We start from the raw sequence: 26,409 nt of genomic DNA on the forward strand, positions 1-26,409 counted from the left end.
AATGAAAGAATGGACCACTCATGTTTGCCCAGAGCAGTATTCCTCAAGAGATAATGCCCTAGACAGCTCCCAAAATGGGTCTTATTTTGGCAACAGGAAACCAAAGAACACGAGAGGTATGTAGAAGGTCATCATGATATAAGTAGTAATTTCTTCTTCTCACTAGAAAGCATCTTTTACTAATTATTACCAACTAAAAAGTCTGCCATTGTAAGAGTTTGAGCCCAGCAAGTGCCACAGAGAAGCTGCCTTACATTAGCGTAGCCCACTGTCTGTAGCAGACTCTCTCAGCTAGAAGTCCTTGCAGTGCTGATACTCCATGGAAATCATACTGAAAACAGAGGAAGTCATCCTATCTGCCATAAACTATGCATTAAGAGAATGAAAAACTATGTTGTGATGCTGACGTATGTTGTGAATTTGAGCCCCATAATACGTCTTCAAATGTGTGTCTAAATGAAGCATCACACTGCAGTTTTTGTGTACAAAAACATTCAAAATATATAAATGTGAGAAAGTACCTCTATTTGATCGATCACTCCCAGATTTTGTGGGCTAATTCTGCTGTGTTTGTTATTCTATGTACTGGGACACTGCTAACCAGGCCCCAATCCATGAGCTCTGATCCCTAAAACACGTTGAAGGTGGCTTCCTCAAATTGGCCTATTTAACATTCCTATAATGTCATAATATAAGTTGTCCCAAAATACACCCACGGGATGGAAATTAAAATGTCACTTATGGACTACATCACTACATTGCTATTCACTAATGTGACAAGACAAACATGACTCCAGGGCTACCACTGTAGTTTGGCTGCTGCAGTTTTAAAACAGCAGCCTGAGCTGTCAAAATGTCAATTTATTACAAGAGAAAACCTCACTTTAAATATTAATGAGCCGCCCTTATGCAGGACTTGTAGGCCACATGGCAGGGTGCATGGTATTTAAAAGTGTAACATGTAGATATTTTAAATTAATATGTCCTTGCACTCACTGGCACCCGAATTTTGTTCTAACTGTAGGAAGGCAGCCTGTCCCATAGAGGAAGACCAGAAAGTGATATTAAATATACATTCTGTTATCTCAGGCTAGGGATCAGCTAAAAATATGATTAAATATTTTTTATACCACTTAAAAGCCTATGTAATAATGAATTCTAATTTATGATAAATATTAAGGAAAAATGACTTTTAGAAAGTTTCATTTTTCCTGCCTTAATCACCTAGAGGCTAATTTGCATTGACCATCAACTTTCACCCATCTGGTGAATAGCCCTGTTGATGTGTGAATATTGCTTTCCGACCAAGTATGGGGAAGTGTTTTCTTTTCGCCTGCCAAAAAGACCATTAGGGTTGTGCAAGGAACCTAAATCACGTCCCTTTGACAAGCCGATGTCAGGGACCTTCATTTATCCCTTCAGTCAGGTAGACACTAAACCTAGTTGGTGGAAGATGCCCTAAACTCTGGTTTGCAATTACCTCGGAGGAGGGAGTTGCTCATGACCCAGGGTACACCTCTGGGTGGTCACACAGGCTCTGCACAAATGGGATGGGTTTCTCCATATTGGATTTAGTGAGTGAGGGACAGTGTGGGATTGTTTGCAGTAGGGTACACAGGAATTGCTGCAAAAGTGATCCTGTTACTCCTAGGAACTTTGACCTTATTGGTTAGGGAGTAACAAGCGTAAATGAGCATCCCCTGGCACCCTCCTCTCTAGACTTGTTGAAAAACAGAAGACTGATTGAGCATGCTATTATAGACCTGTGATGAGACCGGAAGGGCTAGGCCTGCTCCCTTTTGTACCCGGGACAAAGAAGTGGATTTCAGGAGGCAGTTGGCTGACATTTTTCCTGTAGTAATTCAGAAGAGGACTGAACCTGTTGTCTGAGAAGTACAATGAGGGACTGGACCTGCTCTCACTCTTGTACCCAGGATACAAAGCAGGACTCTAAGGGTAATAAGGCTGACCTCATGTTGAAGCTGCGGGGACACACAAGTCACAAGATGCCTTTCCTGCTCAACTTACCAGTACCAACTGGACATGACCTGTCCTCTACTGGAGTGAGTCTTAACACCCAAGTGATATTCCTGAGGCCCTGGGACCTTTGCTTTGTCTAACTGGACTTCCCCTATCACTCCTGAAAACCTGTGATCTAGAAGACTATTAGTCTTGGAGATATCGATAGGACCAAGACAAATCTGCAAAGCCAATCAATCCAAAGCGCACCCCTGCTTAGAGCTTTTCCGCACCAGCAAATCCAGTTCAGTGGGTTCTTGTCACAGCCTGCAGCATTGCCCTGCTGGAGGATTTTGAGCTGTGAAAAAGTCTGAAGGTAAAAATCTTGACTAGTCGAAGATGTAAAAATACTTGAATACCCTTCCCCTCATCTGAGTTTTTCCTTTCACCACCAACGACTTTACTGGGACCTGATCCAACACGTATCTGACCTCATGGATCCAACCTCGGATCCAACCTGCTGTGTTGCCCCAATGAAGGAGTTTGACTTCCAGAAAAAAGACTAGATGTATGAAACCATTTTGCATTCCCAAACGGTGTGAATCGAAACAATTCAGCCCTTTGCGAAAGTAAAATGGCAGTTATCTATGTATGAAAGGCTTTGGCATTCACAATTTAGGTGATCGCAATTTTTTGCGATTACTTAAATTGCGACTGCAAATAGGGAGCCACAATTTGCGAATCCCTATTTCGCTCGTAAGAGGGCTTTCCTAAATGCTAACTGTGCATTTAGGAAACGCTAATTACCATCAACTTCAAGTTGATGGCAACCATGTGCGAATGTTGAAAAAGGCAAAAAAAATATAATTTTTAAAGTGCCATATTGCGCCCACATGCCCGTACATGTGCACCATGTATATTTTGGGTGTGCTACAGGGGGGCCTTAGGCCCCCGGGCAACCTTGGCTTTTCCTTCGCTAATTTACGATTACCAATTTGGGGATCGCAAATTAGCAAATGCAATACCATTTATTTCTATGAGCCTGTAGGCTCATTAGAATGAATGGAGTCATATCACCTAATAGAGATTCACTATTTACCAAATCGCTAGGAGGTAAAATTAAGGAACCACAAAGTATTTTGCGATTCATACACACATAGCATTTTGCGCTTCCAAAATAGCGATTCGGTAAAAATAGCATTTCAGATTCACAATATGCTATGTACACACATCTGGCTCTAGATCCCAAGGTAAAACCACTGTACGGGTCAACCTTCGTTTAAGTATACAGACTGCCCTCCATCGTGGTTGGCAAGAAATCGCGCCTTAGTCCCGGACTATCATGACCATTGACACTTTGCACTATCTGGTGATTTTATACTTTAAACTTTAATTCATATTTTTACGTCCCCTATTTGATTTTTGTCATTTTGGTGTAATTTTGCGAATAAAATTATTCACTATTTTAATAAATTTGAATGGTATTTTTATTACATTTTCGACTGTGTAACTTTTTCTGTATTACTGACTGCTTCACATATTTTCTCTAAGTTAAGCCTTTCTGCTCTGTGCTGTGGATAGTAAGGGCTGAGATCCAGCTTTTATTACTGAAACCTTTCACTGGACCTAACAGGATAGCTACTATATTGATTAGGATGAACCTCAGGGGCATATTTATGACATTACCACGCAGTGCAAAGCAACAAGTCACCTTGCTGTGCTGCGTGACAGGGAAAGGGCAGGAATGCACTACATTTAAAAGAATGCCTCTTTCCCAGCGCGGGTGCCCTTTTGACTGCCTAGTGCCAACGCAGGCGCCAGGGTGTAAAGGTGCCTGTGTTGCATGCAGAATTGTTTTTCCTGCAAAAAAACAATCCTGAGAGGTAAAGTCCTCTGTCTGTGTCCTGCAGAATGCAGCACAAATAGGAAGAGGAAGTGACAAGGAGAAATAAAGATATTCCTCCTCGTTACGTCTCTCTTGGGAAGGCGTATGTTTTAGCGCCTTACCAGTATTACCAGTTCTGCTAAATCTGCGAGTTGTGTGGGAACAGCCATACAACGCCCATTGAATTCCAGCCTAGGGCAAAGTAAGGCAATGCAGCAATTTATGCTGCGTTGCTTTACTCAAAATGTATGAAGCCACACAGGGCCACGAAATGTGGGCTTGCATGGCTTCATAAATCTCATTTTAGAGTGCTGTCACTTTTGCACCGCACTGCGTGGTGCAAGGATGACGCAAAGGGGCTCATAAATATGCCCCTCAATCTGTCCCAACTAATAAACACTTTCTCAAAACAACTATAATGAACAAACAAAGCAAAAGCAACATAACTAAGTATTGGTTGGGCTAAAAGCCATAGGTCAGAAGTCACAGTGTGTACTCTATTTGTTTATATGTTTTTGTTTGTTGTTTATTGATATTTGTAGGGGGCGCTGAAGGAACTCCTAACCCGATTTAGGGGCATATGTATCAAAGGATACACCTGAGTTTCTCAAATTGCGATTTTTAGAGAATCACTTTTTGAGAATCGCAAGACGCTATGAATGTAGGATTTGCAAATAACCTCCCATTCATTACTATTGGCATAGAGGTCCATAGGAATGAATGGGAAGACATTCTCAATTTGCGATTCTCAATTAGAGAATCGCAAATGGAGAATGCAATTATAAGGGTGCCAGGGTGTCAAAAAGACACCTTGTTGCACCCCTGAAATGTACATGTGTGCACATGGGCATGTATGTGCGCTACATGGCACTTTGAAAAATGCCAAAACGAGCATTTTGCTAAGAAATCGCACATTACCACCAACTTGAAGTTGGTAGTAATTTGCGATTTCTTAAGGAGAAATCGCATAACTTGGGTGCTTTTTACATCGCATTTAAGGAATCGCAAATTGCGATTCCTTAAATGCTTTAGCAAAATAAGGAATCACAAATTTTGAGATTCCCTATTTTGCGAGGGCCTTTTTAAATGAAAAGTCCCAAAAGGCTTTTTCCCGTTCTCAAACGGGCCGATTCTGAGAATCGGCACATTTGCGAACGGAAAATGGGCTTCATACATATGCCCCCAAATGTTTTATTTGGAACAAACAACTTTTTCTGTTGAATCTGATGCTATTGATATACACCTAACATTTGGTGATGTTCATACAATGAAGGCTATTGAACAGCACTTGTGTAGTGTTTCTTTGCACACTGGTGCCACCTGCACCCTACAATTACTGACATCCAATGCTAAGAGGGGTAAAGAAGTGATTTGATAGAGAGAATTAAATGAGAAAACCTGTAACACTTATGCATTAAAGAAGGAGTTACTGAGTCACATTCTCTTAAATATAAAAGTGAAACAATGGTGCTGACTCTTCTTGTAGATCTGGAGAACACTTTATTAAATGTACAGATTTTTGTTAAAATCATTCTATAATATACCTCACCAAAACGATTATACAGGGATTTTTTTGACTCTTTAATATCGTGATACAGCACACATTCTGTGAGGCAGTGGAGGAATTGTAAATCCAAATCCAGGACTGATGTCCACGTTGGTTACATCGGCAGGAGGAGAGAAAGTGAACTTCTGCAACAGGTTTGTGAAGAAAATGAATAGCTCCATTTTGGCAAGGGTCTCACCCGCGCAGAGTCGTCGACCTAGAACAAATAGAACTTTTTAGGTGAATTCAGCTCAATTCGTGGTCACCCGCATTTTTAAAATAAAGAACTGGGTAAATGCATAAAGCTGATAAGAAAAACAATAATGATAAACTTAATAATGTAATTTGAACACCAGAATGCTTACTAGTATTGAAATAGAATCATAATATGCCTGTAGCAAAATTAACAGCATAAAACTGCAACCTGCTGCTTAAAAGGCAGTTTTTCCATTTTTGAGAAAAATGTTTAAATATTTGAGGAGTAAAACACATATTGCAATTCATGGTATTTCTGATTTTTGTTCTATTTTAGTACAATATATAGTTGTGGAAATTTGTGAAAATTGTTTATCTCAAAGCGAAGTAGGCCTCAAGCATGGAGTAAAACAGGAGGCAAATATGATAACTTAGCAGGAGGTTTCCAAAATAACGTATGTAGGAGAATATGTGATGATTGTACATTTTAAGCACAATTTATCATATTCAGCAATAAAAACTGGAATAGTTTTGAAAGTGAATATAAAGACATGGGCAGAAATACAACATAAAAAACAAATAGCTCGGCTGCAGTAAAATATTTTTGGACAGACGTGCATACAGTGGGCCTAATTGAGCCCACCTGTTCGGCCACATGACTACAAAGAGTTTAGAGCTTGTCAACAGTTAAGCACATGGCAGCCATGCATCCCCATTAGAGGATTTGGGATTGGGCTAAAAATCGGGGATTGGGATTACCAGTGGGAGGGCAAAGGAGCTAAGGTTTCAGTTGATAGTCTAGCTAGGATAAATGTTCTTCGAGAAGTAATCATGTCAAGCTAGACCTAAAAACTTATATTCAGCTCTGTTAAACGGTTCATCGATTTGAGCAACAAATCTCCATATGGAGGTCATACCTTTATTTAACGGGGCAGAATTTATCTGCAGAGCTGATATATTTTTCCTCAACCTTCCTCCCGCTTTCTAGCAGAAATGATGTACTCTTCATTGAAAGTTGCAACTTTTCTGAGCAGTGCTACAGATGTACCTGGCCCTCTACAAGGTCACCCAAACTTGTTTTTTTATTGTCTTCACTCCCCTCCTCTATCAGTTTTTTTTTTTACTTTTAGGACTCTGTGCACTTTACCATTCTAACCAATGCTAAAGTGCTTGTGTTCTCTCCCTAAAATATGGTACAATTGGATTACACCTGATTGGCACATGTAATTGACTTGCAAATCCCTAGTAAAGTGGTATTACAAAGACCCAGAGCCTTTAAATTGAATGCTACTAGTGGACCTACAGCACTTTATGTGCCACCCACTAAAATAGCCCTTTAAAACATGTTTCAGGATTGCTACTGCAGCCTGTAGTACAGTTTCAAAGTGCCATTTTAACCTGCCCAAACTAACCTCTCCCTTTTTAATACATACAAGTCACTCTTGAGGTATGATCTAAAAATCGATATGGCAGAGAGAATTGTATGTAAAAGATAGACCACATTTTCTTAAGCTTTACATGTCCTGGTAGTAAAAAAAAAATCTAAATTAGTTTTTTCACTTTTGTAAGGTCCATCTCTGCAATTGGATAACATTGGGTTACTTTATTATATTTAATATATGTCAACCTTTGATTGAGAGCAGATAAGGATAGCAAGTTTGGAATCAAATAATTGTTTAAAATTTCCTGTAATATTAAAATCCGATTTTAGATGACAATTTTATAAGTGCCACTTTATTGACAGTTGGCATTTTCCAGCTCAAACGTTTCTAAGGCTTTCTAGTAGTTTCCAGCTGCCTGGACCGGCTAATGGGTCACCCATTAAGAATGCATATTGGCCCAGACAGACAATAGTGGGCTTGTGGGTTTAACAATATTGTTAGGATGGCTGGGGAGCTTATCCCTGCCCCACTTGCTTTTCAAAGGGCTTGCCTACAGCACACACAAAGAAATGTAACACCAGTCTTTTGGGGATTTAAAATAATAGGTTTTTATTGAGTTTTAACAACACGGTGTAACAAAGCAATGCATACAAGAACATAAATGCAGGAAGGTTTAACTAAGAGACATGACAGCAAAAGTCAAATAACATAATGAAGATACAGCGAGCACCCATTAGGCCTGGGTGGTGAACTCCGCTCCGTTCACAGAGTTTGCAGTGTTTTCTGCTCTCTGCAAAGCTTGCGGATTTCAGAAAACTCCACTCTGTGTAGTGAAGCAGAGTCCCTTCCCGCTCGCGGACGTTAAGTTCGCGAGAGCAAGCTGCAGTTCGAGTAAAATTCTACCCAAGCGGCAGGAAGACCAGCGCGAACAGCAGTTCGCACTGCACTCTGTCACTTCTGGAACTCTGCAGATATGTTTTATCACTTCGCAGAGTTCCGCATATCAAAACTCCACGATCTAGCCATAACAATAGTAACATACCCAGAAGAGGCAAGGCTCCATCATAGAAAAATGAGGAAGCTCACATAATGAAAATGCTCAAATATAGAAATAGTCAAGCAGGGCCTTCCTCTCCTAGCAAACTCACCATACACAAATTCCAGGTTCCCCCACACACAACAGGAGGGGACAAGCAAAGCAAGGAAGCAAAGATAAAGAAAAGTCACTAAGAAGTGTCAAACGTGGTCAGACTACCCTCTCTGGCATTTGAGGTCGGTACAAAGTGGCGAAAAGAAGAAACATCCACAACCACCCATGCTCCATTCGCAGACAAGCTAACAAGACGGTAACCCATGAAGCTAATATAGGTACTTTGCACACCCTATTGTCAGAATCAAATGTGAGGGTAACCTACAAGATACCCCACTTCAAAGGCTGGCACCAGATATAAATATTGGATCCTCTGACCAACTGTGCAGAACATCCTGGGACAAGGGTATCGACTCATCAGGAAACAGCGTTTACAATGCTGTAAACACAGCCAGTAATTTACAACGTGGTCGTTACAACAAACGTATTATCACACGTGCAATTTCATTGCAAGTCATAACAACCACTTGCTGTAGGAGGTGTGTAACACCAGGGAATGTGTTGGATTTTAAATCCTACACCTTCCCTGCTGTTGAACAAACTGGAGCAGGAATAGTAATTAATACTGTTCCTAAGTCCAGCGCCCCCTACAGGAAGTCGTTGATTTGACTTGAGATGTAATGGCACGTGTGGTAACAATGTGGTTGTTGTACCAACTGCATTGTAAAAGACCGCTTTGTGAAAGCACACGTTTTAACGCGCTATATTCGATTCATCAAATGCCTGTTGTAAAAAATGTGACATAACATATCCTTTGACCTTAATTACATCATAGAAAGTGACTTCATATGATCCCGACCCTGATTTATTTCCAGGAATGCATGTCACATGATCCTAAAAATACATGGATGAGCGGTGCCAGAGAAACCACAAGAGGAGCGGCTAGTGGCTCATGACCGTTTGTGTGGCATTCTTTCGTCCCAGCCAATCAACCACCACCTGATGAGTTTTGCCGAATGGGATGCAACAAATTATATGCCTGTTGCTCGGCAGTGATATTCTAAACATCATGGTACGCTCTCAAATTCAATGGACTGATGGCATTCGTCCCTGTGCCCCCTCCTGACATCTTTGAAGACATGCAATTGCAGACGGGGTCTTCCAGAGGCAGGTGCACTCCTACTGATATCTGCTGTCTGAACAATTCACATTAAGCAGAAACCATGGTGCTTTCTGCAGAAAACTGACTCACAGCCACCACAATAGTCCCACTATTGTCTACTGGGAACTCCTCCCCGATTACGAAGATGGGATACTAAGCCTGGGCTCATTTACTCCTGTAGCTGGCCCTTCCCCTTCAAGTGCAACAATGGCTGTGGGGTGTAAACAACATGAAACTCAGGGCACCACCGCCCATTCAGCTCACTGAATTGGCATTTGGAGTCAGGGACCCAAGTTTTTTTTGTAATTGGTCTGTGGACATGTACTACCTGTCCCCCACCCAGGGTTTCTGAGGTCTGCAGACAGCCCAGCTTGATACAACAGAAAATGGCTGAAAATGCGAAGGATCTCTGCAGAAGGGCATATTCCTCAATCACTGGGGCGCAGACACTGATGTGTCTTTGTACTCGCCGCTACCCACACAGACAGTTATCCCACAGTGCACTAGAATCCGGCCACACACACAATAGTATGCCACAAAGACTGACAAAACCCCAATGACATTGGCTGGCACCATGGGTAGTTAGACCATAGCTGTTACTGATGCTCTCCAAGCACTCCAGTCAACTCCTGTCAGTTGTGCTGGATATCAAATCACTGAGACTCGAACCTGGTTCCCAAGCTCTGAGGCCGGTAGCTCTGGCCATTGTGCCACACCCTCTCCCTCACATTCATGGTTTTCGTTTAGGCTGTTGTAAACTGCCTTGTGACGAGAACCCTGGCACATATATATATATATATATTCACTGAAAAAACCATAGGTTTCACACCAGTTATAGTTATGATGTCATGAGTGATGTCATTGACCATGTCATGAGTGATGTATTATGTGACGTCATCAGCAGTGCATTGCAGGCGCACAAGTTATAGTGAGTCCAACTAACTATAACGTGGAATTCCAATGGTTTTATGTCAGTAAAATTTCCAGCTAACTATAACTGGTGTGAAACCTATGGTTTTTTCAGTGAATTTAATAGGTTTTTTAAATGCTAATTCCTAACTATAACTGGTGTGAAACCAATGGTTTTTTCAGTGAATTTCATAGGTTTTTTAAATGCTAGTTCCTAACTATATATAAGGCCCCAAACTTATGTTTTTTCTTTGAATTTCAAAATTTTGTTAATAGCAAATGTCTATAGCTATGAAATGTAATATTTTTGAAAATGAATGAATCCTATATTATATTTGTATTTTAACCAATTTTTTTAATGTATATATATATATATTTTTTGCTTTGGAGTGCTCCCGGGGATGTACCATGTTACTCCGCATACTTTTACTCCGCATACCGTTACAACGCGGTATTTACAACGCATACCATTACAACGCATAGCGCTTTGGGGTGCTGGATAGTGGTAAGTATAATTTACTATTCTAACTCCAGTCCCCGTGGACTCTAGGGAAGGTGTTGGATAGTAAATTATACTTATTCCCTATCCTAGAGCGCCCCCCAGCGCAATGCGTTGTAATGGTATGCGGAGTAAAAGTCGCGTTGTAATGGTAGTGCGGAGTAAAAGATGCGTTGTAACGGGTGTATACCGCTCCCGGGGCGCGCCCCGGTGAGCGCCCCAGAAAGCGGAGTCTTTTGAAGCGCCACAGGACGCGCTACTGAGAGCGTCCCATTAGCGCTATTTCCGCAAACGAAAACATCTTCGTGTCGTATCGCGTAGCCACGTCCACGTGATATGCACAGCGTAAGCGCACCCGGAAACACTCGAGCGAATACGATCGCGCAACGTAAACATCCGAAGCACTTACGCAACGCGACCCGGAGCGCGCCCAGGGGCGCGTCGCGTTAGCGCATCGGGTCATGTGACCTGAAAATAACACTTTTAATTGGTGCAGAACAGTTTTGGTTTCATAATGATGAAATCCCTGGTCTTGTGACCTAAAAATAACACTTCTCATTGGTTCAGGCCTTTTTTTTTCAAATGATGAAAGACCCCACCTTTTTTCCTTATTCTGACTTTGTCCTTTGACTTAGGAAGACCTGTTTTGCAATCTTTGAGGTATATTTTGTACTTTGAAATGGCTACAGTAGCAGCAGCAGCTGGAGCATCTGCACCACCACCATTACCACAACCACCAAGAGGACCACCACAAGATTACATTGGTGTTCAACAAGAGGAGGAGGAGGAGGAGGAGGGGAGGAGAAGGTAGCTGCAAGAACACAATACCCCATACCAGCCAAGACCACACATTGTATGGGAGTTTTTTCAATCCCAGAGGGCAAGAAAAAAGTCAATGCAGCCAAGGTGACTTGCCTAATCTGTGGCAAGGAACTTTCAAGGGGGAACCTGAACAAAAAATAATCTTTTGGAAACAACACCATGATTAGCCACATGCAGCACAGGCATCCGATCAACTATTCTGCATCAGAGATGAGGGAACTGGCCAGTAACCCTCCCCAATCTTCAAGCACCAGCTCCAAAAGAAAGCAACCCACTCCATCGGGACCAGAGGCAAGAGAGACGATCCCTTGCATTCAGCCACGGTTTGTGGATTTCCGAATAACATGTATTCATTGTGGTAAGACCATCTCCTATGGTGAACTGAGCATAAAGCTCATCGTCCTTGCTGGGGACAACCAAAAATGCCCCAAAAAACCCTAATTTTTTCTTATTTTTTTATTTGCTCCAGTTGAGCCATTTTCAATTCCCTGTTTTTTCGTTTCTCCCCATAAAAAAATATATATATAAAATAGTTCATAAAAGCCAAAAAAAGTACAAAATGTTCCAAAAACACTAAAAAATATAAAACAAAAAGAACAAAAACAGTTCTTTTTAGAACTACCTCCAATTTATAAAAAAAGGCTACATTTAAAAACAACTCTGTCATTCTTTTTTCCCCATGGTACGCTCCCCGGTACGCGTACCGGGCGCTCCCCTCACGCAAATCGAAAAAAAAAAAAATGTTTTGCCCCGCTGGGCCCTTTTATGGCCCCCACATCAAACCTAGGGGGTCAGGGGGGGTCTACGCTGCCCCCTTTTGATCATTCCCCTCTTTGTTTTTGCCACCTCTTGTGTCTCGATCCTACTGAGACACAAGATGGCGGCCGCTCCGGACTGTTTAGAATGTGTACAGACACCCGACAGCCAATCAGATTTCCGTGCACACCTCGCGTGTCGCGCCCGCTGCTCTCCCCGGTGCGATAGATAGATATTTTTTTTTAACCTAAATTACTCAAAATCCACTGGAGCACATATCTTGAGACATAGCAAAGGCACATCGGGCTACCAGTCCCTACAATTTTGCCAAGTTTGGTGGAAATCCATTCAGCCGTTCGGGCTAAAAGTGAGTTCGACCGCCCTATGGATAATAACATGGAGAAAACACGTTTTGGGACCCCCCTTTTATCTCGGCCCCCGCTTGACGAATCCCCCCCAAACTTTTAAGGAAGGACCGGAGCTCCGCAAGGCAAATTTGAGAATATTTTCAGGCAGATTTGTCAACCGGCGCCACAGTTATTCACAATAGAATTTTGAGATTTTGCATTGAAAAAAATCCTAACTATAACTACCTACTGGCTACCGCCAGTAGGTAATATATATATATTTGTTTTTACAAATTTACCACGGAGTCTGTTGCTCAAGCACTGTATATGTGCTTTTGTTGACCTCAGTAGTCCATGTGCATGTGTTCATCTCTGTCTGGCACACGCTATCTTCCTATATCGACGACGTTCTCTGCATTTGGGAAGGCAATTCAGACCAGCTTAAAGATTTTCATGATTGGCTCAACTCCCGGAATCCTCATATCCAGTTCACGATGGAATCCAGCAATGCAAATATACCTTTTCTTGATATCTCCATCTATGTGGAAGTAGATCACCTACAAACAACGTGGTTCAGGAAGCCAACAGAACGCAATTCATTATTGCAATATCAGAGTCATCACCGGAGAGGTCCCAAGGACAACCTGCCGGTCGGACAATTCCTTCGAGTCAGGAGGAATTGTTCTACGAGGGCCAACTATCTGAAAGAGTCCGAAGTCCTGAGTGAACATCTAATCTCACGAGGATATCCATCCCGGATGGTGAAACGGGCTACAAAACGGGCGTGGTATAATCCACGTGACTCCCTTCTCAACCCAGAGACAGTGCCACGAACCTCAGCTGATCGAGTCATCTGTGTTACGACTTTCTCTACATGCAGTAATGACATTAAAAAAATTATCAATCAAAACTGGCCTTTGGTCGCAGATGTGATTCAACAAACAGAACCACCTCTACACTCATTTAAGAGAGCCAAAAATATCAGGGACATGGTGGTCCACTCCTATCTGGAGTCAGTGAGTCAACCCACTTTGACATCTCTCTGGAACCTACCCCCGATGGTGGGGCATTACAGATGTGGCACATGCACTGCTTGCGACACGACCATCCAGACAAAAACATTGGTACATGGTGGAAGAACTTATAACTTGAAACATTGCACAAATTGTAACTCCACTGGAGTTATTTATATCATTCGGTGCCCATGCAGCCAGTTATACGTAGGGCAAACTCAACAGAAAATTAAATCTAGGATCTCATCACACTCTAGCAGATTGAGATGCAAAGTGGCAGGGGCGCCCCTGGTAGACCATTGGGGGACAGCAGGACATGCTGTAACAGACCTACGTTGGTTTGTTATTGAGAAAGTTTCTCTGGGCAGAAGAGGTGGCAATCTCCCCACAATATTAAACACACGAGAGTCCAAATGGATGTCTCTTTTGGACTCCATTAATAATGGTCTAAATGAGCAGGATAGCAGTATAGCACAATTGGCAGCTCTCGGTTAGAAGAATCCTGGTTCTGTTACAAGCCTATTTTCATTAAAATTCTAGCCAGACTCATTACACCCTCATGTCTGAGAAGTGTACGCGTTGCCTTTAATGTCTTCTACACAATGATGATGACAAACATATTATGCTAATTTTTCGCTAAGGTTGTGTGGACTGTCCTTCAGCCCCTAGGCTAAAAGCTGCATTAGACTGTATTCAACATAACCGTTGAATTGTGTATAACTGCTGAATTTCCCATAATCTCTTGATAATTTACATTTGTGAGTAATGTCTCTATATAACCATGCTTTTCCCTTTACGACCTTCTGTGTTAAGAGTCGGAGGGAATTATGATTGTTCTGTAATTTGGTTTTCAGCCTCCTGCGTGAGAGCTGCACCATATTCTTACCCAATATTACTATTGAATTGAATTTTACTAGTGTGTCTCAATTCGACCACACTTTTTAAAAAAATTGGGTATTTAACTGTTTTGAGATTTGATATAGCACCGGTTTTAGACCCCGCTCTACTAACTGTATTACAGCCGCAATTTAACTGCATCCATACTGAAATTTGTCTAGTGGCTCGCGGTAGTAACTCTTCCATGCTAACTGTTGGTAGTTTTAATTCAGCCCCGCCCCAAACTCCGCGTTGTACACACTGCGGAGTTTCCGTTCAGGACCCGACTAGACGCTGGTACTTGTGCCTTATCCCGTAAGCAATTTTCAAGTCAGTTTTTGCCTTGAACGCGCTAATACTTTAGTCCTGCTATTCGGTAAATAATCCTTATTTTACCGTAGGACTACCAATCAGTCATCCGAGATAATACTAACTCGACGCTGACTTCGTGACCAGAGCAGACGCGGCTGCGTCTACTGTCTCTGTAAGTACGTGAAGTGGGCTTCTTCTTTTTCTGAATTTCTGCTATTTGAGTGTCGCTACTGGCTAAACGATCTCCCGTATAATCTACTATAGGATTAAACCACAGACAGGTGCCATATCCATTTAATCCTTCGCATCGAGCGTTGCCGTCAAGGCGACCCGTCTTTTGTAAGTAAGATTTTGATCCTGCTTGGATCCTTTTTAACCTACAATCTTGCCCTGTGTAAAAACACTCCTTGTTTACAATCGTAGGAACAAACAGGAAATCCCTATCCCTTTTTTGGTCTGTGACTGTCGAACCACTCATCCCACGGGCCTTGCCCCATTGTATACGGTGCAGTTACGCTCTTTGAGCTGTAAGTATATACAAACTTGCTGTCAATGCCACATTCTGGGTTGTACATAAAACTCGCGTAATTGGTAAACATTACCTTTTTTCTCTGATTTACCACAGTATCCTAAGTGCAGAAGCTGTTAATCGTGCACATACTGTGCCAAGAACCTCAGATTCCTTGCATTTTTAGCGACTAAGAGGTATTGTTTATTTCTCCATGTAGCCATATGTTATGTAGATTTTATGTAGTCTTTTCAGCAAATTTTTACCCTATTCAAGCTGCCCTGGTTTGCAGGGTCAAGGATGTTTTTGTCTGTATCTTCTGTGGTTGATACTGCAGTGATAACAAGTGTCCTGATTTTTCCTGAATCTTATTGATTATTTGTCTCCTCCTTAGTTGAGTTGTCCATTCCACGAGATTGCCCACGACTTTTAGCGTGGCTCCGTTGTCCTTGTACAGAACCCAGCTGGGTCGTACACCATGGTAATTTTGTTAATTATTACAATTTTCCGTGTCTAATCATTAGATAGGACGATTATCTGCGTCCCCCGAATGAACTATAGTAAAATAATTCACAAATTCTTTTCACACAGAATGGCCCCACACTTCTTCCTTCCCTTGTGTGACGTCCTGATGAAGACCCCGTGAAAGGACTTTAATTGGCCTACGGATAGGGGTCGAAACGTTGACGGTTTTCTTTTTGTTGATTTTCCGGCACAACCCCCAATTCTCTAATGTTCAGATGTGACCGTTGAATTCTCACTATCAAATGAGTTCAAGAATTTTGCCCTGTAATTTGGCTTTTGTATTATAACTGTTTATGATAACTGTCCTCAAATTTTGTATTGTTATTTCCTGATACTGTGTTACTTTCTCCTTACACTTCCTTGAGCACTACTCCCTCCCCTTTCTTCCCTCCCCCCCCTTTGGGGCTTATAATTTTTATGACTTTGTTCTGTAATGTACAATCACGTAGTATTGGTTATTAAATAATATATGCCAATCCCACAATTGCTTAAAATAATTTTTGCTTTAGTGCTTTTCGAATAATTACAGTGTATGTAACTCACAATACACCTTCCCTACTTACGAGGACCCCCTTTATATGTATCTTCCTACATGCATCCTTAAAATTTCCTGTATCAGAATCAGAAGTTCATCCCACAACTGCAGTTAAGTTTTTAGGTCAAGCATAGCTGCAGTGTGCATGCACTGCTTGCTCGGCGAGGCATGTAATAGTGAAGTAAGGCTTTAAAGCCCCACCCATATTTTTCATTGGCCTGTCGTCCTTCGTATATGCTGACTTCAGAGTCGTTATTAGGCTTGCTAGTCCCTCCTTGGTAACGCCTTGTATGTATTTGTTACCTCCCATAGCGACTGTACTTTTTAGTGGTGTGGTTACCTGCTCGGCTTTAGAAGTCATCGAACACTATTTTATTTAATGCTCTTCAGCTATCCCACCCAATAACACGCAGCACGTCGCCCACTTTAATGTTGGACACGCTCCTTTCTTGAGACGGAGCTTGTCTAAAGAAAGGGGTGCAGTCTTCATAAATGTGAAAGCGTTGCATGGGCCCTAGTACAAAATATATATATTTGCAATGCAATAGGTCTCACTTTTGTACGAGTTTAAGCTACTGCATTCCCAATAGCTTCAACCTTGGTTAGCACGAGATTTAGTGCATTGCAAATGCTGGTTTGTTATGAATTGAGTAATGTTCCACCAAAGTCTCAAGAAATTGTACTAAAGAGGAAATTCAACTGCAGAAGCTTGAACAGTGGTCTCTAGGACATAGTTAAGTGCTCTCTAGGGGTGTTAGGAACGTGATTCCAAGGCTTCTTGTTGTATAGATATAAACATGATTTTAAGCATGCACACTAGGGATGTGTGTCACATGATTGTGATTTTTAAATTGACCTGCCAAAATATTGTATCAACAAAATGAACTACCAACTTATTGTCAAGGCACATCTACTATTCTTAACTCCACATCTATTTGGAATGACAAGTTGATAGTGAATATCGAGGATATGACATTTCAACAGTTCAATACTATAGGCTAGTTTATACTGACTAGAAATTGATGTCTAATGTAGATGTGGTTCATTTAGAATGACTAGACCTCAATGAGAGCTATTCAAATCTGCAGAATAATATTGCATGCTTATTTACGCGAACAAGCCTTTCTCTCGCTGTATGCTTATGCGTTTTTCCATTTTAGTAAAATCATCGAAAAGAAGCAAAATTAATGTAATATTTTGTGCTCCTACAATTAAGTAATGTTCAAGATGTTCTTTTATATAAATCTTTCCAAGGACAAGTCATTGTATTGCTGTGTTACATAAAAATTTCAATTTTCTTCCTTAATTAGTTATGCATACCCTAGCCAATGAGATACTTTTGATAGTAGGTCTCTCTAGAAGGATAATGATTCCTTAAATATTGACTGGTTTATGCCTTTGCAACATTGTGAAATCTTACATGAAATGCACATGGCTTCTGTACTGTGAAACATTACAAAAACAGCTTTATTTGGGAGATGAGCCAGAGCCTTCCTGGACTTTCGACTGAGCAGACTATGTCAGCCTGTCTATTTGCTTTATACTTCGTTCTTGGGTTTCCTTCAGCGGTACGTTAGTCCTCTTTAAAAATCATACTTTGAATATTTTTGTGAAGCTTATGCCTAATTGACTCATTGCTTTTTGCTTTCTGTAATGATCCTATTTTGGAACAAACCCACAACGTTTTAACCTAGCATCCTTTTCTCACATGGATTTGTTTATTTGCTTCCAGCTAAGTCTTACAAAGACTCAAAAAGTCTAATGAAGACGCAGACTGTTCCGATCTTGTACATTAACTCTCTAAGTTAATCAGAGCACTGACAATACTAAAACCACAATATTGTGGTAGAATACCTGAATGTACAGTGAAGAATAGACTAAAGCTAATATTATGCAAGGTGGATTATTTGGGGGGTATTTGCAAGCCCAAGCCAGACAATAGCCACTGAAGATGCCTTTCTGCCCTCCACTTGTCTGAAAATATGCTATTTAGATTTGGCCAATTGCTGATTTCGCATGTGGGGGATTTTTGGGGAGGGCAGAATGTGCAAGTTCTTTGAGTGATTAGTTTAAACTGCAGCTCAAACACCTTCAGATTGGCCTGGTCTCTGTGAGGCCTGAATGTGTTCCATAATGTCCTGTTTTTAAGGATAAATGGACACTAACCTTGGAATGTTGATGAAGTGCGATTTTTCCATGTTATTTATTACTGATGCTTATTTTTTTCCTTAAAAACATGTCAATTGATTTCTAAGATTGATTTATATTTCATAAATGGCTGCCTACATTGTACGATTTTGCTCTAAAACAATGGTTCATTTTCCAACTTCAGAATGCTGTTACAAAACCTTATTCTCTGTCGCCACTACTACATCTATGTTGAGGACAATGTGGTCACTCATTATAATTATTTATTTATTTTTCAAGTGTGCATCCATTCAAGAGGTCTTGGCACTAGGAGTGCTAAAAATATCAAAAGAAGAAAGAGCCCAAGTTAACAAGTAATCTTAGAGTTCTTCTTGCAACAAAAGATGTTATCAAGCTAGATTGAAATTTGGGACATATTTGAGGAACTATGCACAGTGGATCATACAAAGGCTTCTAAATTGTACACAGTCCTTGGCCAGGAGTGATATCTTGATGCCAACATTGCCTGAAATTACCTGAGCTTCCCATAAATCAGGGCCAATTCAAAAGTGGCTACAGACATGTGTAAGCAGAGCAAGATTACATGAGGTAGAATGCTATTAGACAGCAAATGGCAAAATTAAGGACAAAGTTGCAGTACTGTGGGAACCCTGCGATAAAGCAGTCAGTACCGAACAGCGTTTTGAGGACCATAAATCCACCTCTCAAATGCGAGGCAGCAGGTTACGATAATGGTCACGAAGGCTACCTAGCATGTCATTAGAAATAGGAGTGACAAGGCGGTCCCTGTGTGAAGCTCCTCGGGGACTCCGGGCGACTACTATCTTCCTGTGCTGTTTGGGGGGCGTGGCTTGGCGCCCGACGAGAATGGCGTTGCCTGGGTGAAGCTCCTCGGGGACTCCGGGCGACTACTATCTTCCTGTGCTGTTTCAGCGCTGAAACCGCGATGTGAGATTGTCGGAACATTCTCTCCTCCTCTTTGGACTATTGCGGTCTTTTTTGGATGAGAAAAACCAACTTTATAGACAATGTGAATTCTTTGGTCATTGTCGCTGCTTCGCGACCGCCATTTTGTTTTCTTCACCAGCGCTGACTCGCCGAATTGGATACACCTCTGAAGGACTATGGTACTTTTGCTCCTACGCTTTTTATTTTTTCTGGTTGCCTGCTCCCTCATGGATATCGTCTAGTTTTTCCTTGCTTGTCTCCGGATTTTTCTCTTTGCCTTTGTGACTTGCGGCGGCCATTTTGAGTTTCCCTCCTCTTAACAATCCTTTCATTTTTTGGCCTCGCTCTCTTATTATCTTTCTTTATGGGAAGAACTAAAGGCACTCTTCCTTCGAAGCCTTCTACTAAACGCATCGAATTCTCTCATCTAAAAGTCTCTTCTACGTCTCTTCTGGCAGACGATATGGCGGCTTCCGATCCCGCTTTGACGTCTTTAGGGAATTCCCTGACTAAATGTCTTAAGCAAAATCCACCATCTCCGCCTAAAGCATCGTCACTTGTTTCATTGGAGATCTTATTAGAAGAGATTAGGGCATTACGCCCTTTTATCGAAGAAACTAATACGAAACTTCAGGTCCTCATGGACACTTGGACGCAACTTGATACTAGAGTCACTGCAGTCGAGCAATCTATCTCATCCATTACTGCTACTTGTGACAAGCTTTCTTCTCTACAATCTCAAGTATCTACTCTTCAGTGCCAAGTCGAGGAGCTTGAAAATCGCAATAGACGCAATAATCTCCGTATTTACGGACTTGCAGAAGGACAGGAGGGGTCCGACCCCCTAACGTTTTTCAAGTCTTTCATTCCTAAAGTTCTACATATGCCGGAGGGCACCGTGCTTAACATCCAAAGAGCGCACAGATTGGGGCGCCCTTCCTCATCTGCTTCTCCCTCACATAAACCACGAGGGGTGATCCTATATTTCTTAGAATACACAGACTTATTAAAAGTTCTTTCTGCTGCCAAGTCTTCTCAGCGTGTTACCTGGTCTGGTTCTACCTTGTTTTTCGCCCAGGACTATTCTAAAGCTACAGCGAGCAGATGGAAGGCTTTCCTCAACATGAGACCTGCCCTTCGCGCTATGGGCGCTCAATATATACTTTTTCATTCCTGTCTTTTCAGAGTCACCTATAACAACAGGACGACAACTTATGAGGACCCGCTCCACCTTCAGAGTTTCATAAACTCTCATCACAATGACCCAATGGCCCAATGGATGCCTCCTCTTCAAATACTGGTTAACTATTCGTTTTATCCTTTATAATGTGTTTTTTTACCGCCATGTGGTCTTTATTGATTGTCTTTTTATTCCTTTGTGGTTCGTCTGTATACTCATGTATTATGTATCCTTTTTGTTTTTTCTTCTCATAGTTCTTTCCTCCTCTTGACGTGATGTTACCCGGCCCCTCGTTCTGCTTGGTCCCGGTTATCCCGTCCGCCCCGTCTGGTTCCTTCCCTTCCCTCATCCCCTTGAATTCTCCTCCTGTAAGGTATGTTTTCAGTTCATATTCACTTTTTGTTGTTCATTTGTATTCTTCCCTTATTGTTCTCCTTGCTGTCTCCTGAACTTGCCCTTTTTCTCTCTTTTTTCTTTTTATTCTTTCAACCTTCCTATCTCTTCCTTATCTCCTCTCTTCCTTCTTTGCTCTCTCTTCCTTTCTATCTTCATCTTTTCCCTTTTCGTGCACTTCTCTTTTTATCTCGAACATCCTTTTCTCTAATACTTTTTCTTCTTTCTCAAAGTTCTAATTTGCTTCTTTCAATTGCACCAAGATATCGTTTTAAACATGTTTCATGCATTGTATGCTTTTTCTATGAAATGTATATTTTTATTGTGTTACATTCAGAGTTACCTCAGGAACGTTAAAGGTTTGAATAGTCCCATTAAAAGACAACGAGTGTTATCTCACTTGGCTAGAATAAATTCTGACATTGCTTTGTTACAAGAGGCCCATCTTAATGATGCTGAAGCTTCTAAATTAAAATGGCTTTGGGTCGGTCATGTTTTCTCCTCCCCAGCTTTAGGGAAAAAGAATGGTGTTGTTATATTAGTCCACAAAAAGTTTAATGTTTCTGTTATTCATAACAAAATTGACTCTGATGGCCGCTGGGTGATCTTAAAATTGTCAGTTGATAATATACCTATTACTATTTTCAATGTTTATGCTCCAGTATCTGTTGACTCTACCTTCTGGCCTCTTATTTCGGACAAATTAGTCTCTCTAAATGACAACTATATCATATATGGTGGTGATTGTACTCAAGTTCTTGATCCTTTCCTTGATAGGCACTCCCCAGTTACTTTCATTAGGTACAAGATGCACACTCAATTTACCTCTATCATACGACGTAAATCTCTAACGGATATCTGGAGGCTCTGCCTTACGGACCTCCGAGAATACAGTTATTTTTCTCCCCCCCCATAAGACACAATCCCGTATTGATTATCTCTTTCTTACTAAGTCCCTCACCCAATGTGTTCTTTCCTCTGAGATTGGTTCCATCCTGATTTCTGATCATGCCCCTGTTATTGTTGATTTTGACCTGATCCCCTATTCTCCCTCCTCTGTTAGATGGGGCTTTAATAACTCCCTTCTGGCTGATTCCAAATTCTCTAGTCAATTCAGTTCTTTTGTTGCTGACTTTTTCTCTACTAACACTACTCCTGTCGCTTCTCCAGTTATGATTTGGGATTCATTTAAAGCTACCGCTAGGGGTTTTATAATTAATTACGTTTCTCAAAAGAAAAAAGGCTTTGAGCAACAATCCTCTCTTCTTCTTGCCAAGATTAAAAAATTAGAGTATTCCTACTATATTTCGCCTTCTGAAACTTCTCTGAAAGACCTTATTAAGGCCAAAGTTGCCTTCAATAAATCCTCTACTGATGCTGCGGCCTCCTATTTATTAAAGAGTAGTGCTCGCTGTTATGGGGGTCAAAATAAAATGGGAAAACTCTTGGCTAATTATTGTAAGACTCGTCAGGATAGAACTCGAATCGCGTCGATAACAGATTCGGCTGGCGTTTCCCATTTCAAAGCTGCTGATATCTTACCGGAATTTGTTACTTTTTATAATCAACTTTATACTCCTGAATCCGTCCCTCTTCCTTCCGACCTGTCCTCTTATTTTCAGTCACTCGCTTCTCCTCCCTCTTCCCATATTGATTTTACCTCACTTGATTCAGATATAACTCTATCAGAAATCTCTCATGCAGTTTCGGTCCTTAGACGAGGTAAAGCCCAAGGTCCGGATGGCTTCACTATTGAGTTTTATAATCACTTTTCTAAACTTCTCCTTCCACATATGCTTCTACTTTTTAATTATTTTATTACTAATGGTTCTTCCCAGGGCACTTTTCAGGAGGCGATGATTTGCTTGATCCCCAAAGACAACAAGGATCCCGTATTTTGTAAAAAACTACCGCTCCATTTCCCTTGTAAATACGGATTATAAGATCTTCGCCAAGTTGCTTGCTCTACGTATCGACCCCATTTAACCTGAACATATCGGCCCTGAACAATCTGGCTTTGTCAAAGGTCCTCTGTCCTCCGACAACTCAAGGGTTTTCTTTAACGTTCTTAGCAGAGCCTCCTCCTTACAATATCCATTAGCGGCCATAGCCTTAGATGCCGAGAAGGCGTTTGATAGTATTAGTTGGGATTTTATGTTTCGTGCCCTTAATTGGATTGGCTTTCCCCCTAAATTGATCTCCCTCATTTCCCTTTTGTATTCCGGTCCTAGAGCTTCCATCTTTGCCAATGGAAACATTTCTGATTATTTCTCTCTCTCCAGGGGGTTCGAAAGGGTTGCCCTCTATCTCCTTTATTATTTATTGTAGCACTAGAACCCTTTCTGACAAAAATTCGACAGGACGCTCATATCACTGGTTATAATCCAGGTCCCAATCAAGTCAAATTATCGGTCTATGCGGACAATATCCTTTTCTATTGTTCCAACCCTGAATCCACCATACCCTCTTTTCAGCGCCAAGTTGATGCTTTCTCATTTGTTTCCGGTTACCGCCTTAATCGTGATAAGTGTGAAGTTTTTCCTCTTAATGTCTTATGCCTTCGTCATTATTTTGATCAAACTGGTTTTTCCTGGAACTCAACTAAAATTAAATATTTAGGATTATGGTTTTCCCCTTCTATCTCAGACACATTAAAAACCAATTTTGAATATATTCTTAAAAAATTATCTGATTCTATCACCAAATGGCATCCTCTTTTCCTCTCTTGGTGGGGAAGACTGGACTCAATTAAAATGATGTAGGCACCTATCATTTTATTCTCTCTTTCAATGATACCTATCCGAATACCTGGATATTATTCTAAAAAACTAGACTCGATTCTTTCAAAGTTTCTTTGGAAGAATAAAACTCCACGGGTTGCTCTGTCTTTCCTTAAAAAAGACAAATCTCTTGGAGGTCTTAAATTTCCTGATTTTAAATCCTACCATTCTTCATGTATCCTTAAACAAGCTTCTTGTTGGTTATCTACGGAAACTCCTACTTACCCTCCGATCTGGTTGTCCATGGAAAAATCTCTTATTTCACCTTTTGACTTTTCTGAGGTTCTAGCTTTTTCTGCTAACATCTCTTCTTTTTTTTTTTGTTTTTTTTTTTGTGCAAGACGTTTATTGAGTACTGTCAAGGATACACAGCTTTATGCCTACAACCCTGAGGCCGGCCGCTATTGGTGCAAATCAGCAGGAGAAGAAAAGACAATCAAAAATCAGCATACGCATTTCTGTATAGCTAGCACATCAACTCATTGACAAGCACAACCGTAATATAAGCATATCGGTTCGTCTCACATTTTTTACATTTTTTAGTAACTTAAACATGTGCGATAACCCAGTCACATAGAGGGAGAGGCACGTGCGCCAGCATGATGGCATGACTACATCCATAGTCTGCATGAAATAAGAAAGAGAAAAGAGAAGCAAAAAAAAAATACCGTGCAATACATGGAATGAGGTTCACAAGTAGGTTGTACTAAGTCATCATGTCTCATGAGATGATCAGAGGAACCCCTACGGCCAAGGCAAAGGGCAGTTAGCACTATGGGCCAGATGTAGGTGGGAGATTTTGGCCATTTACCGGCCGGTAACGGCCGAATTCGGCCGTTACTGACCGGTAAATGGCCATGGAGATGTAGGGGGTAAAAAACATGCATTTTCGGTAATTTTACCGAATCGGTAATTTTACCGATTCGGTAAAATTACAGAATCGTTAAAATTACCGATTCTGTATATTTTACCGAATCGGTAAATATACCGGTCGGTAAAATTACCGAAAATGCATGTTTGGTATGTAGGTGCCAATTTTAACATTGACACAGGGCTTTGAAAATCGGTATTTTACCATGCAATACAATTGCATGGTAAAATACCGATTCAGGTGTACATGCACATCTGTGCATGTACACCTGTGCCATGTGGCACACATACATGCCCTTAGGGCATAGGCGCACATACATGCCCTTAGGGCATGTATGTGCGCCACATGGCACACATACATGCCCTAAGGGCATGTATGTGTGCCACATGGCACACAAGCCTAAAACAGGGGTGCCAGAGGGTGTCAAAGTGACACCCCCTGCATCCTTGCAAAATTCGGTATTTACCGATTCGGTAAATACCGAATCGGTATTTGATATTGAATCCTATGGGCTTCAAGGCCCATAGGATTCGATAGCAAATACCGATTCGGTATTTACCGAATCGGTAAATACCGAATTTTAAGGATTCGGTAAAGAATCCAGATGTTGGGACCTACATCCCATTTACCGATTTTGAAATACCGAATCGGTAAGATTCGGTATTTCAAAATCGGTAAATGGGATTTACCTACATCGGGCCCTATGTCGCTACCCACTGAGGTAGTGCAACGAGAGGGGAATTGGAGGGGTTCACCGGTTGGAGTATGGGATGCGGGGGGGAAGGGGGGTGGGGGGTTCTATAACATTAGTAACTGAACTCACAGCAGCTTGATACATCCCCACATCCTCCCACGTCTAGTGAACATCAAAGCAACGTCCCAGCAATCCAACCTTAATCATCGTCAGCCATCAGAGATTCCGCTATCAAATAGCAGTGCAGTGGGGCCCATATGTCAGTGGGCCTGGAAGTAGCAGGCAACAGTTCAGAGTAAGTATGTAATTGTTCTTGGCAGTACACCATGTCTCGCATCCACTCCTTGAATTTGGGTGCCCTTCCCCTTCCCCACTTGCAGACTACTCTACGCTTGGCCAATAGCATAGCCATCGCCACATATTTGCGGTGGGCTGCCTGGAGTGGTTCAACATAGCCCAGCAGTGCCAATAACGGAGACGGCTCCACTGCCACATTTATCATCTTGGAGAGTGCCTGAAAGACCTGATCCCAATAGTGGTATACCTGTGCACACCCCCATGCAAGGTGCAGGAAATCAGCCCCTGGAGCCCCGCACCTGTCACAAGTGTCAGTAGACCGTAGCTGGAATCTGTGCAGACGCGCAGGTGTATAATATAATCTATGAATTAATTTATAGTGAATGATCCTGTATCTACTGCTGGATGAAATGCGTTCAGTTTGCTGCAGACAAAATGCCCATTGTTTGTCAGTAAGGGCTACGGCTAGTTCCTGGTCCCACCTCTCCCTAGCAGGCAACTCAGCGTATTCCAAATTGACACGGATCGACCTATACAGCGTGGACACAAGCCTGTGGGGTTATCGAGTTGAAGTATGTGTTGTAGAGGGAGAAGTACAGGAGGTTCGTGTGGGAAATCAGGTGTAACTGCCTGCAAGCCATGTCGGAGCCTTATATAGTAAAATACCTCTAGTGGCGTCGGTTGTATCCCTTCATAGAGTTGGTCTTTGGTACGGAAAGTGCCATCTCTGTACAAATCTCCCCATGTTCGAACATGGATTTTTGTCAATAACTTTTG

General features: G+C 41.6%; 1 protein-coding gene across 1 annotated transcript in view; it reads right to left on the bottom strand.

The window, feature by feature from the left end:
* Positions 1-5,327: 5,327 nt before the first annotated feature.
* Positions 5,328-26,409, bottom strand: part of LOC147706984 (cytochrome P450 2K1-like) — a 233,287-nt gene continuing 212,205 nt past the window's right edge. Inside the window, exon 9 of the mRNA XM_086926216.1 lies at positions 5,328-5,607. Coding sequence (XP_086782342.1) covers positions 5,426-5,607 — 182 coding nt within the window. The 3' untranslated portion in view covers positions 5,328-5,425. The remainder of the gene's footprint in view (positions 5,608-26,409) is intronic.

The sequence above is a fragment of the Lissotriton vulgaris genome, chromosome 6, assembly GCF_964263255.1.
Source record: "Lissotriton vulgaris chromosome 6, aLisVul1.2, whole genome shotgun sequence".
Classification (NCBI taxonomy): domain Eukaryota; kingdom Metazoa; phylum Chordata; class Amphibia; order Caudata; family Salamandridae; genus Lissotriton; species Lissotriton vulgaris.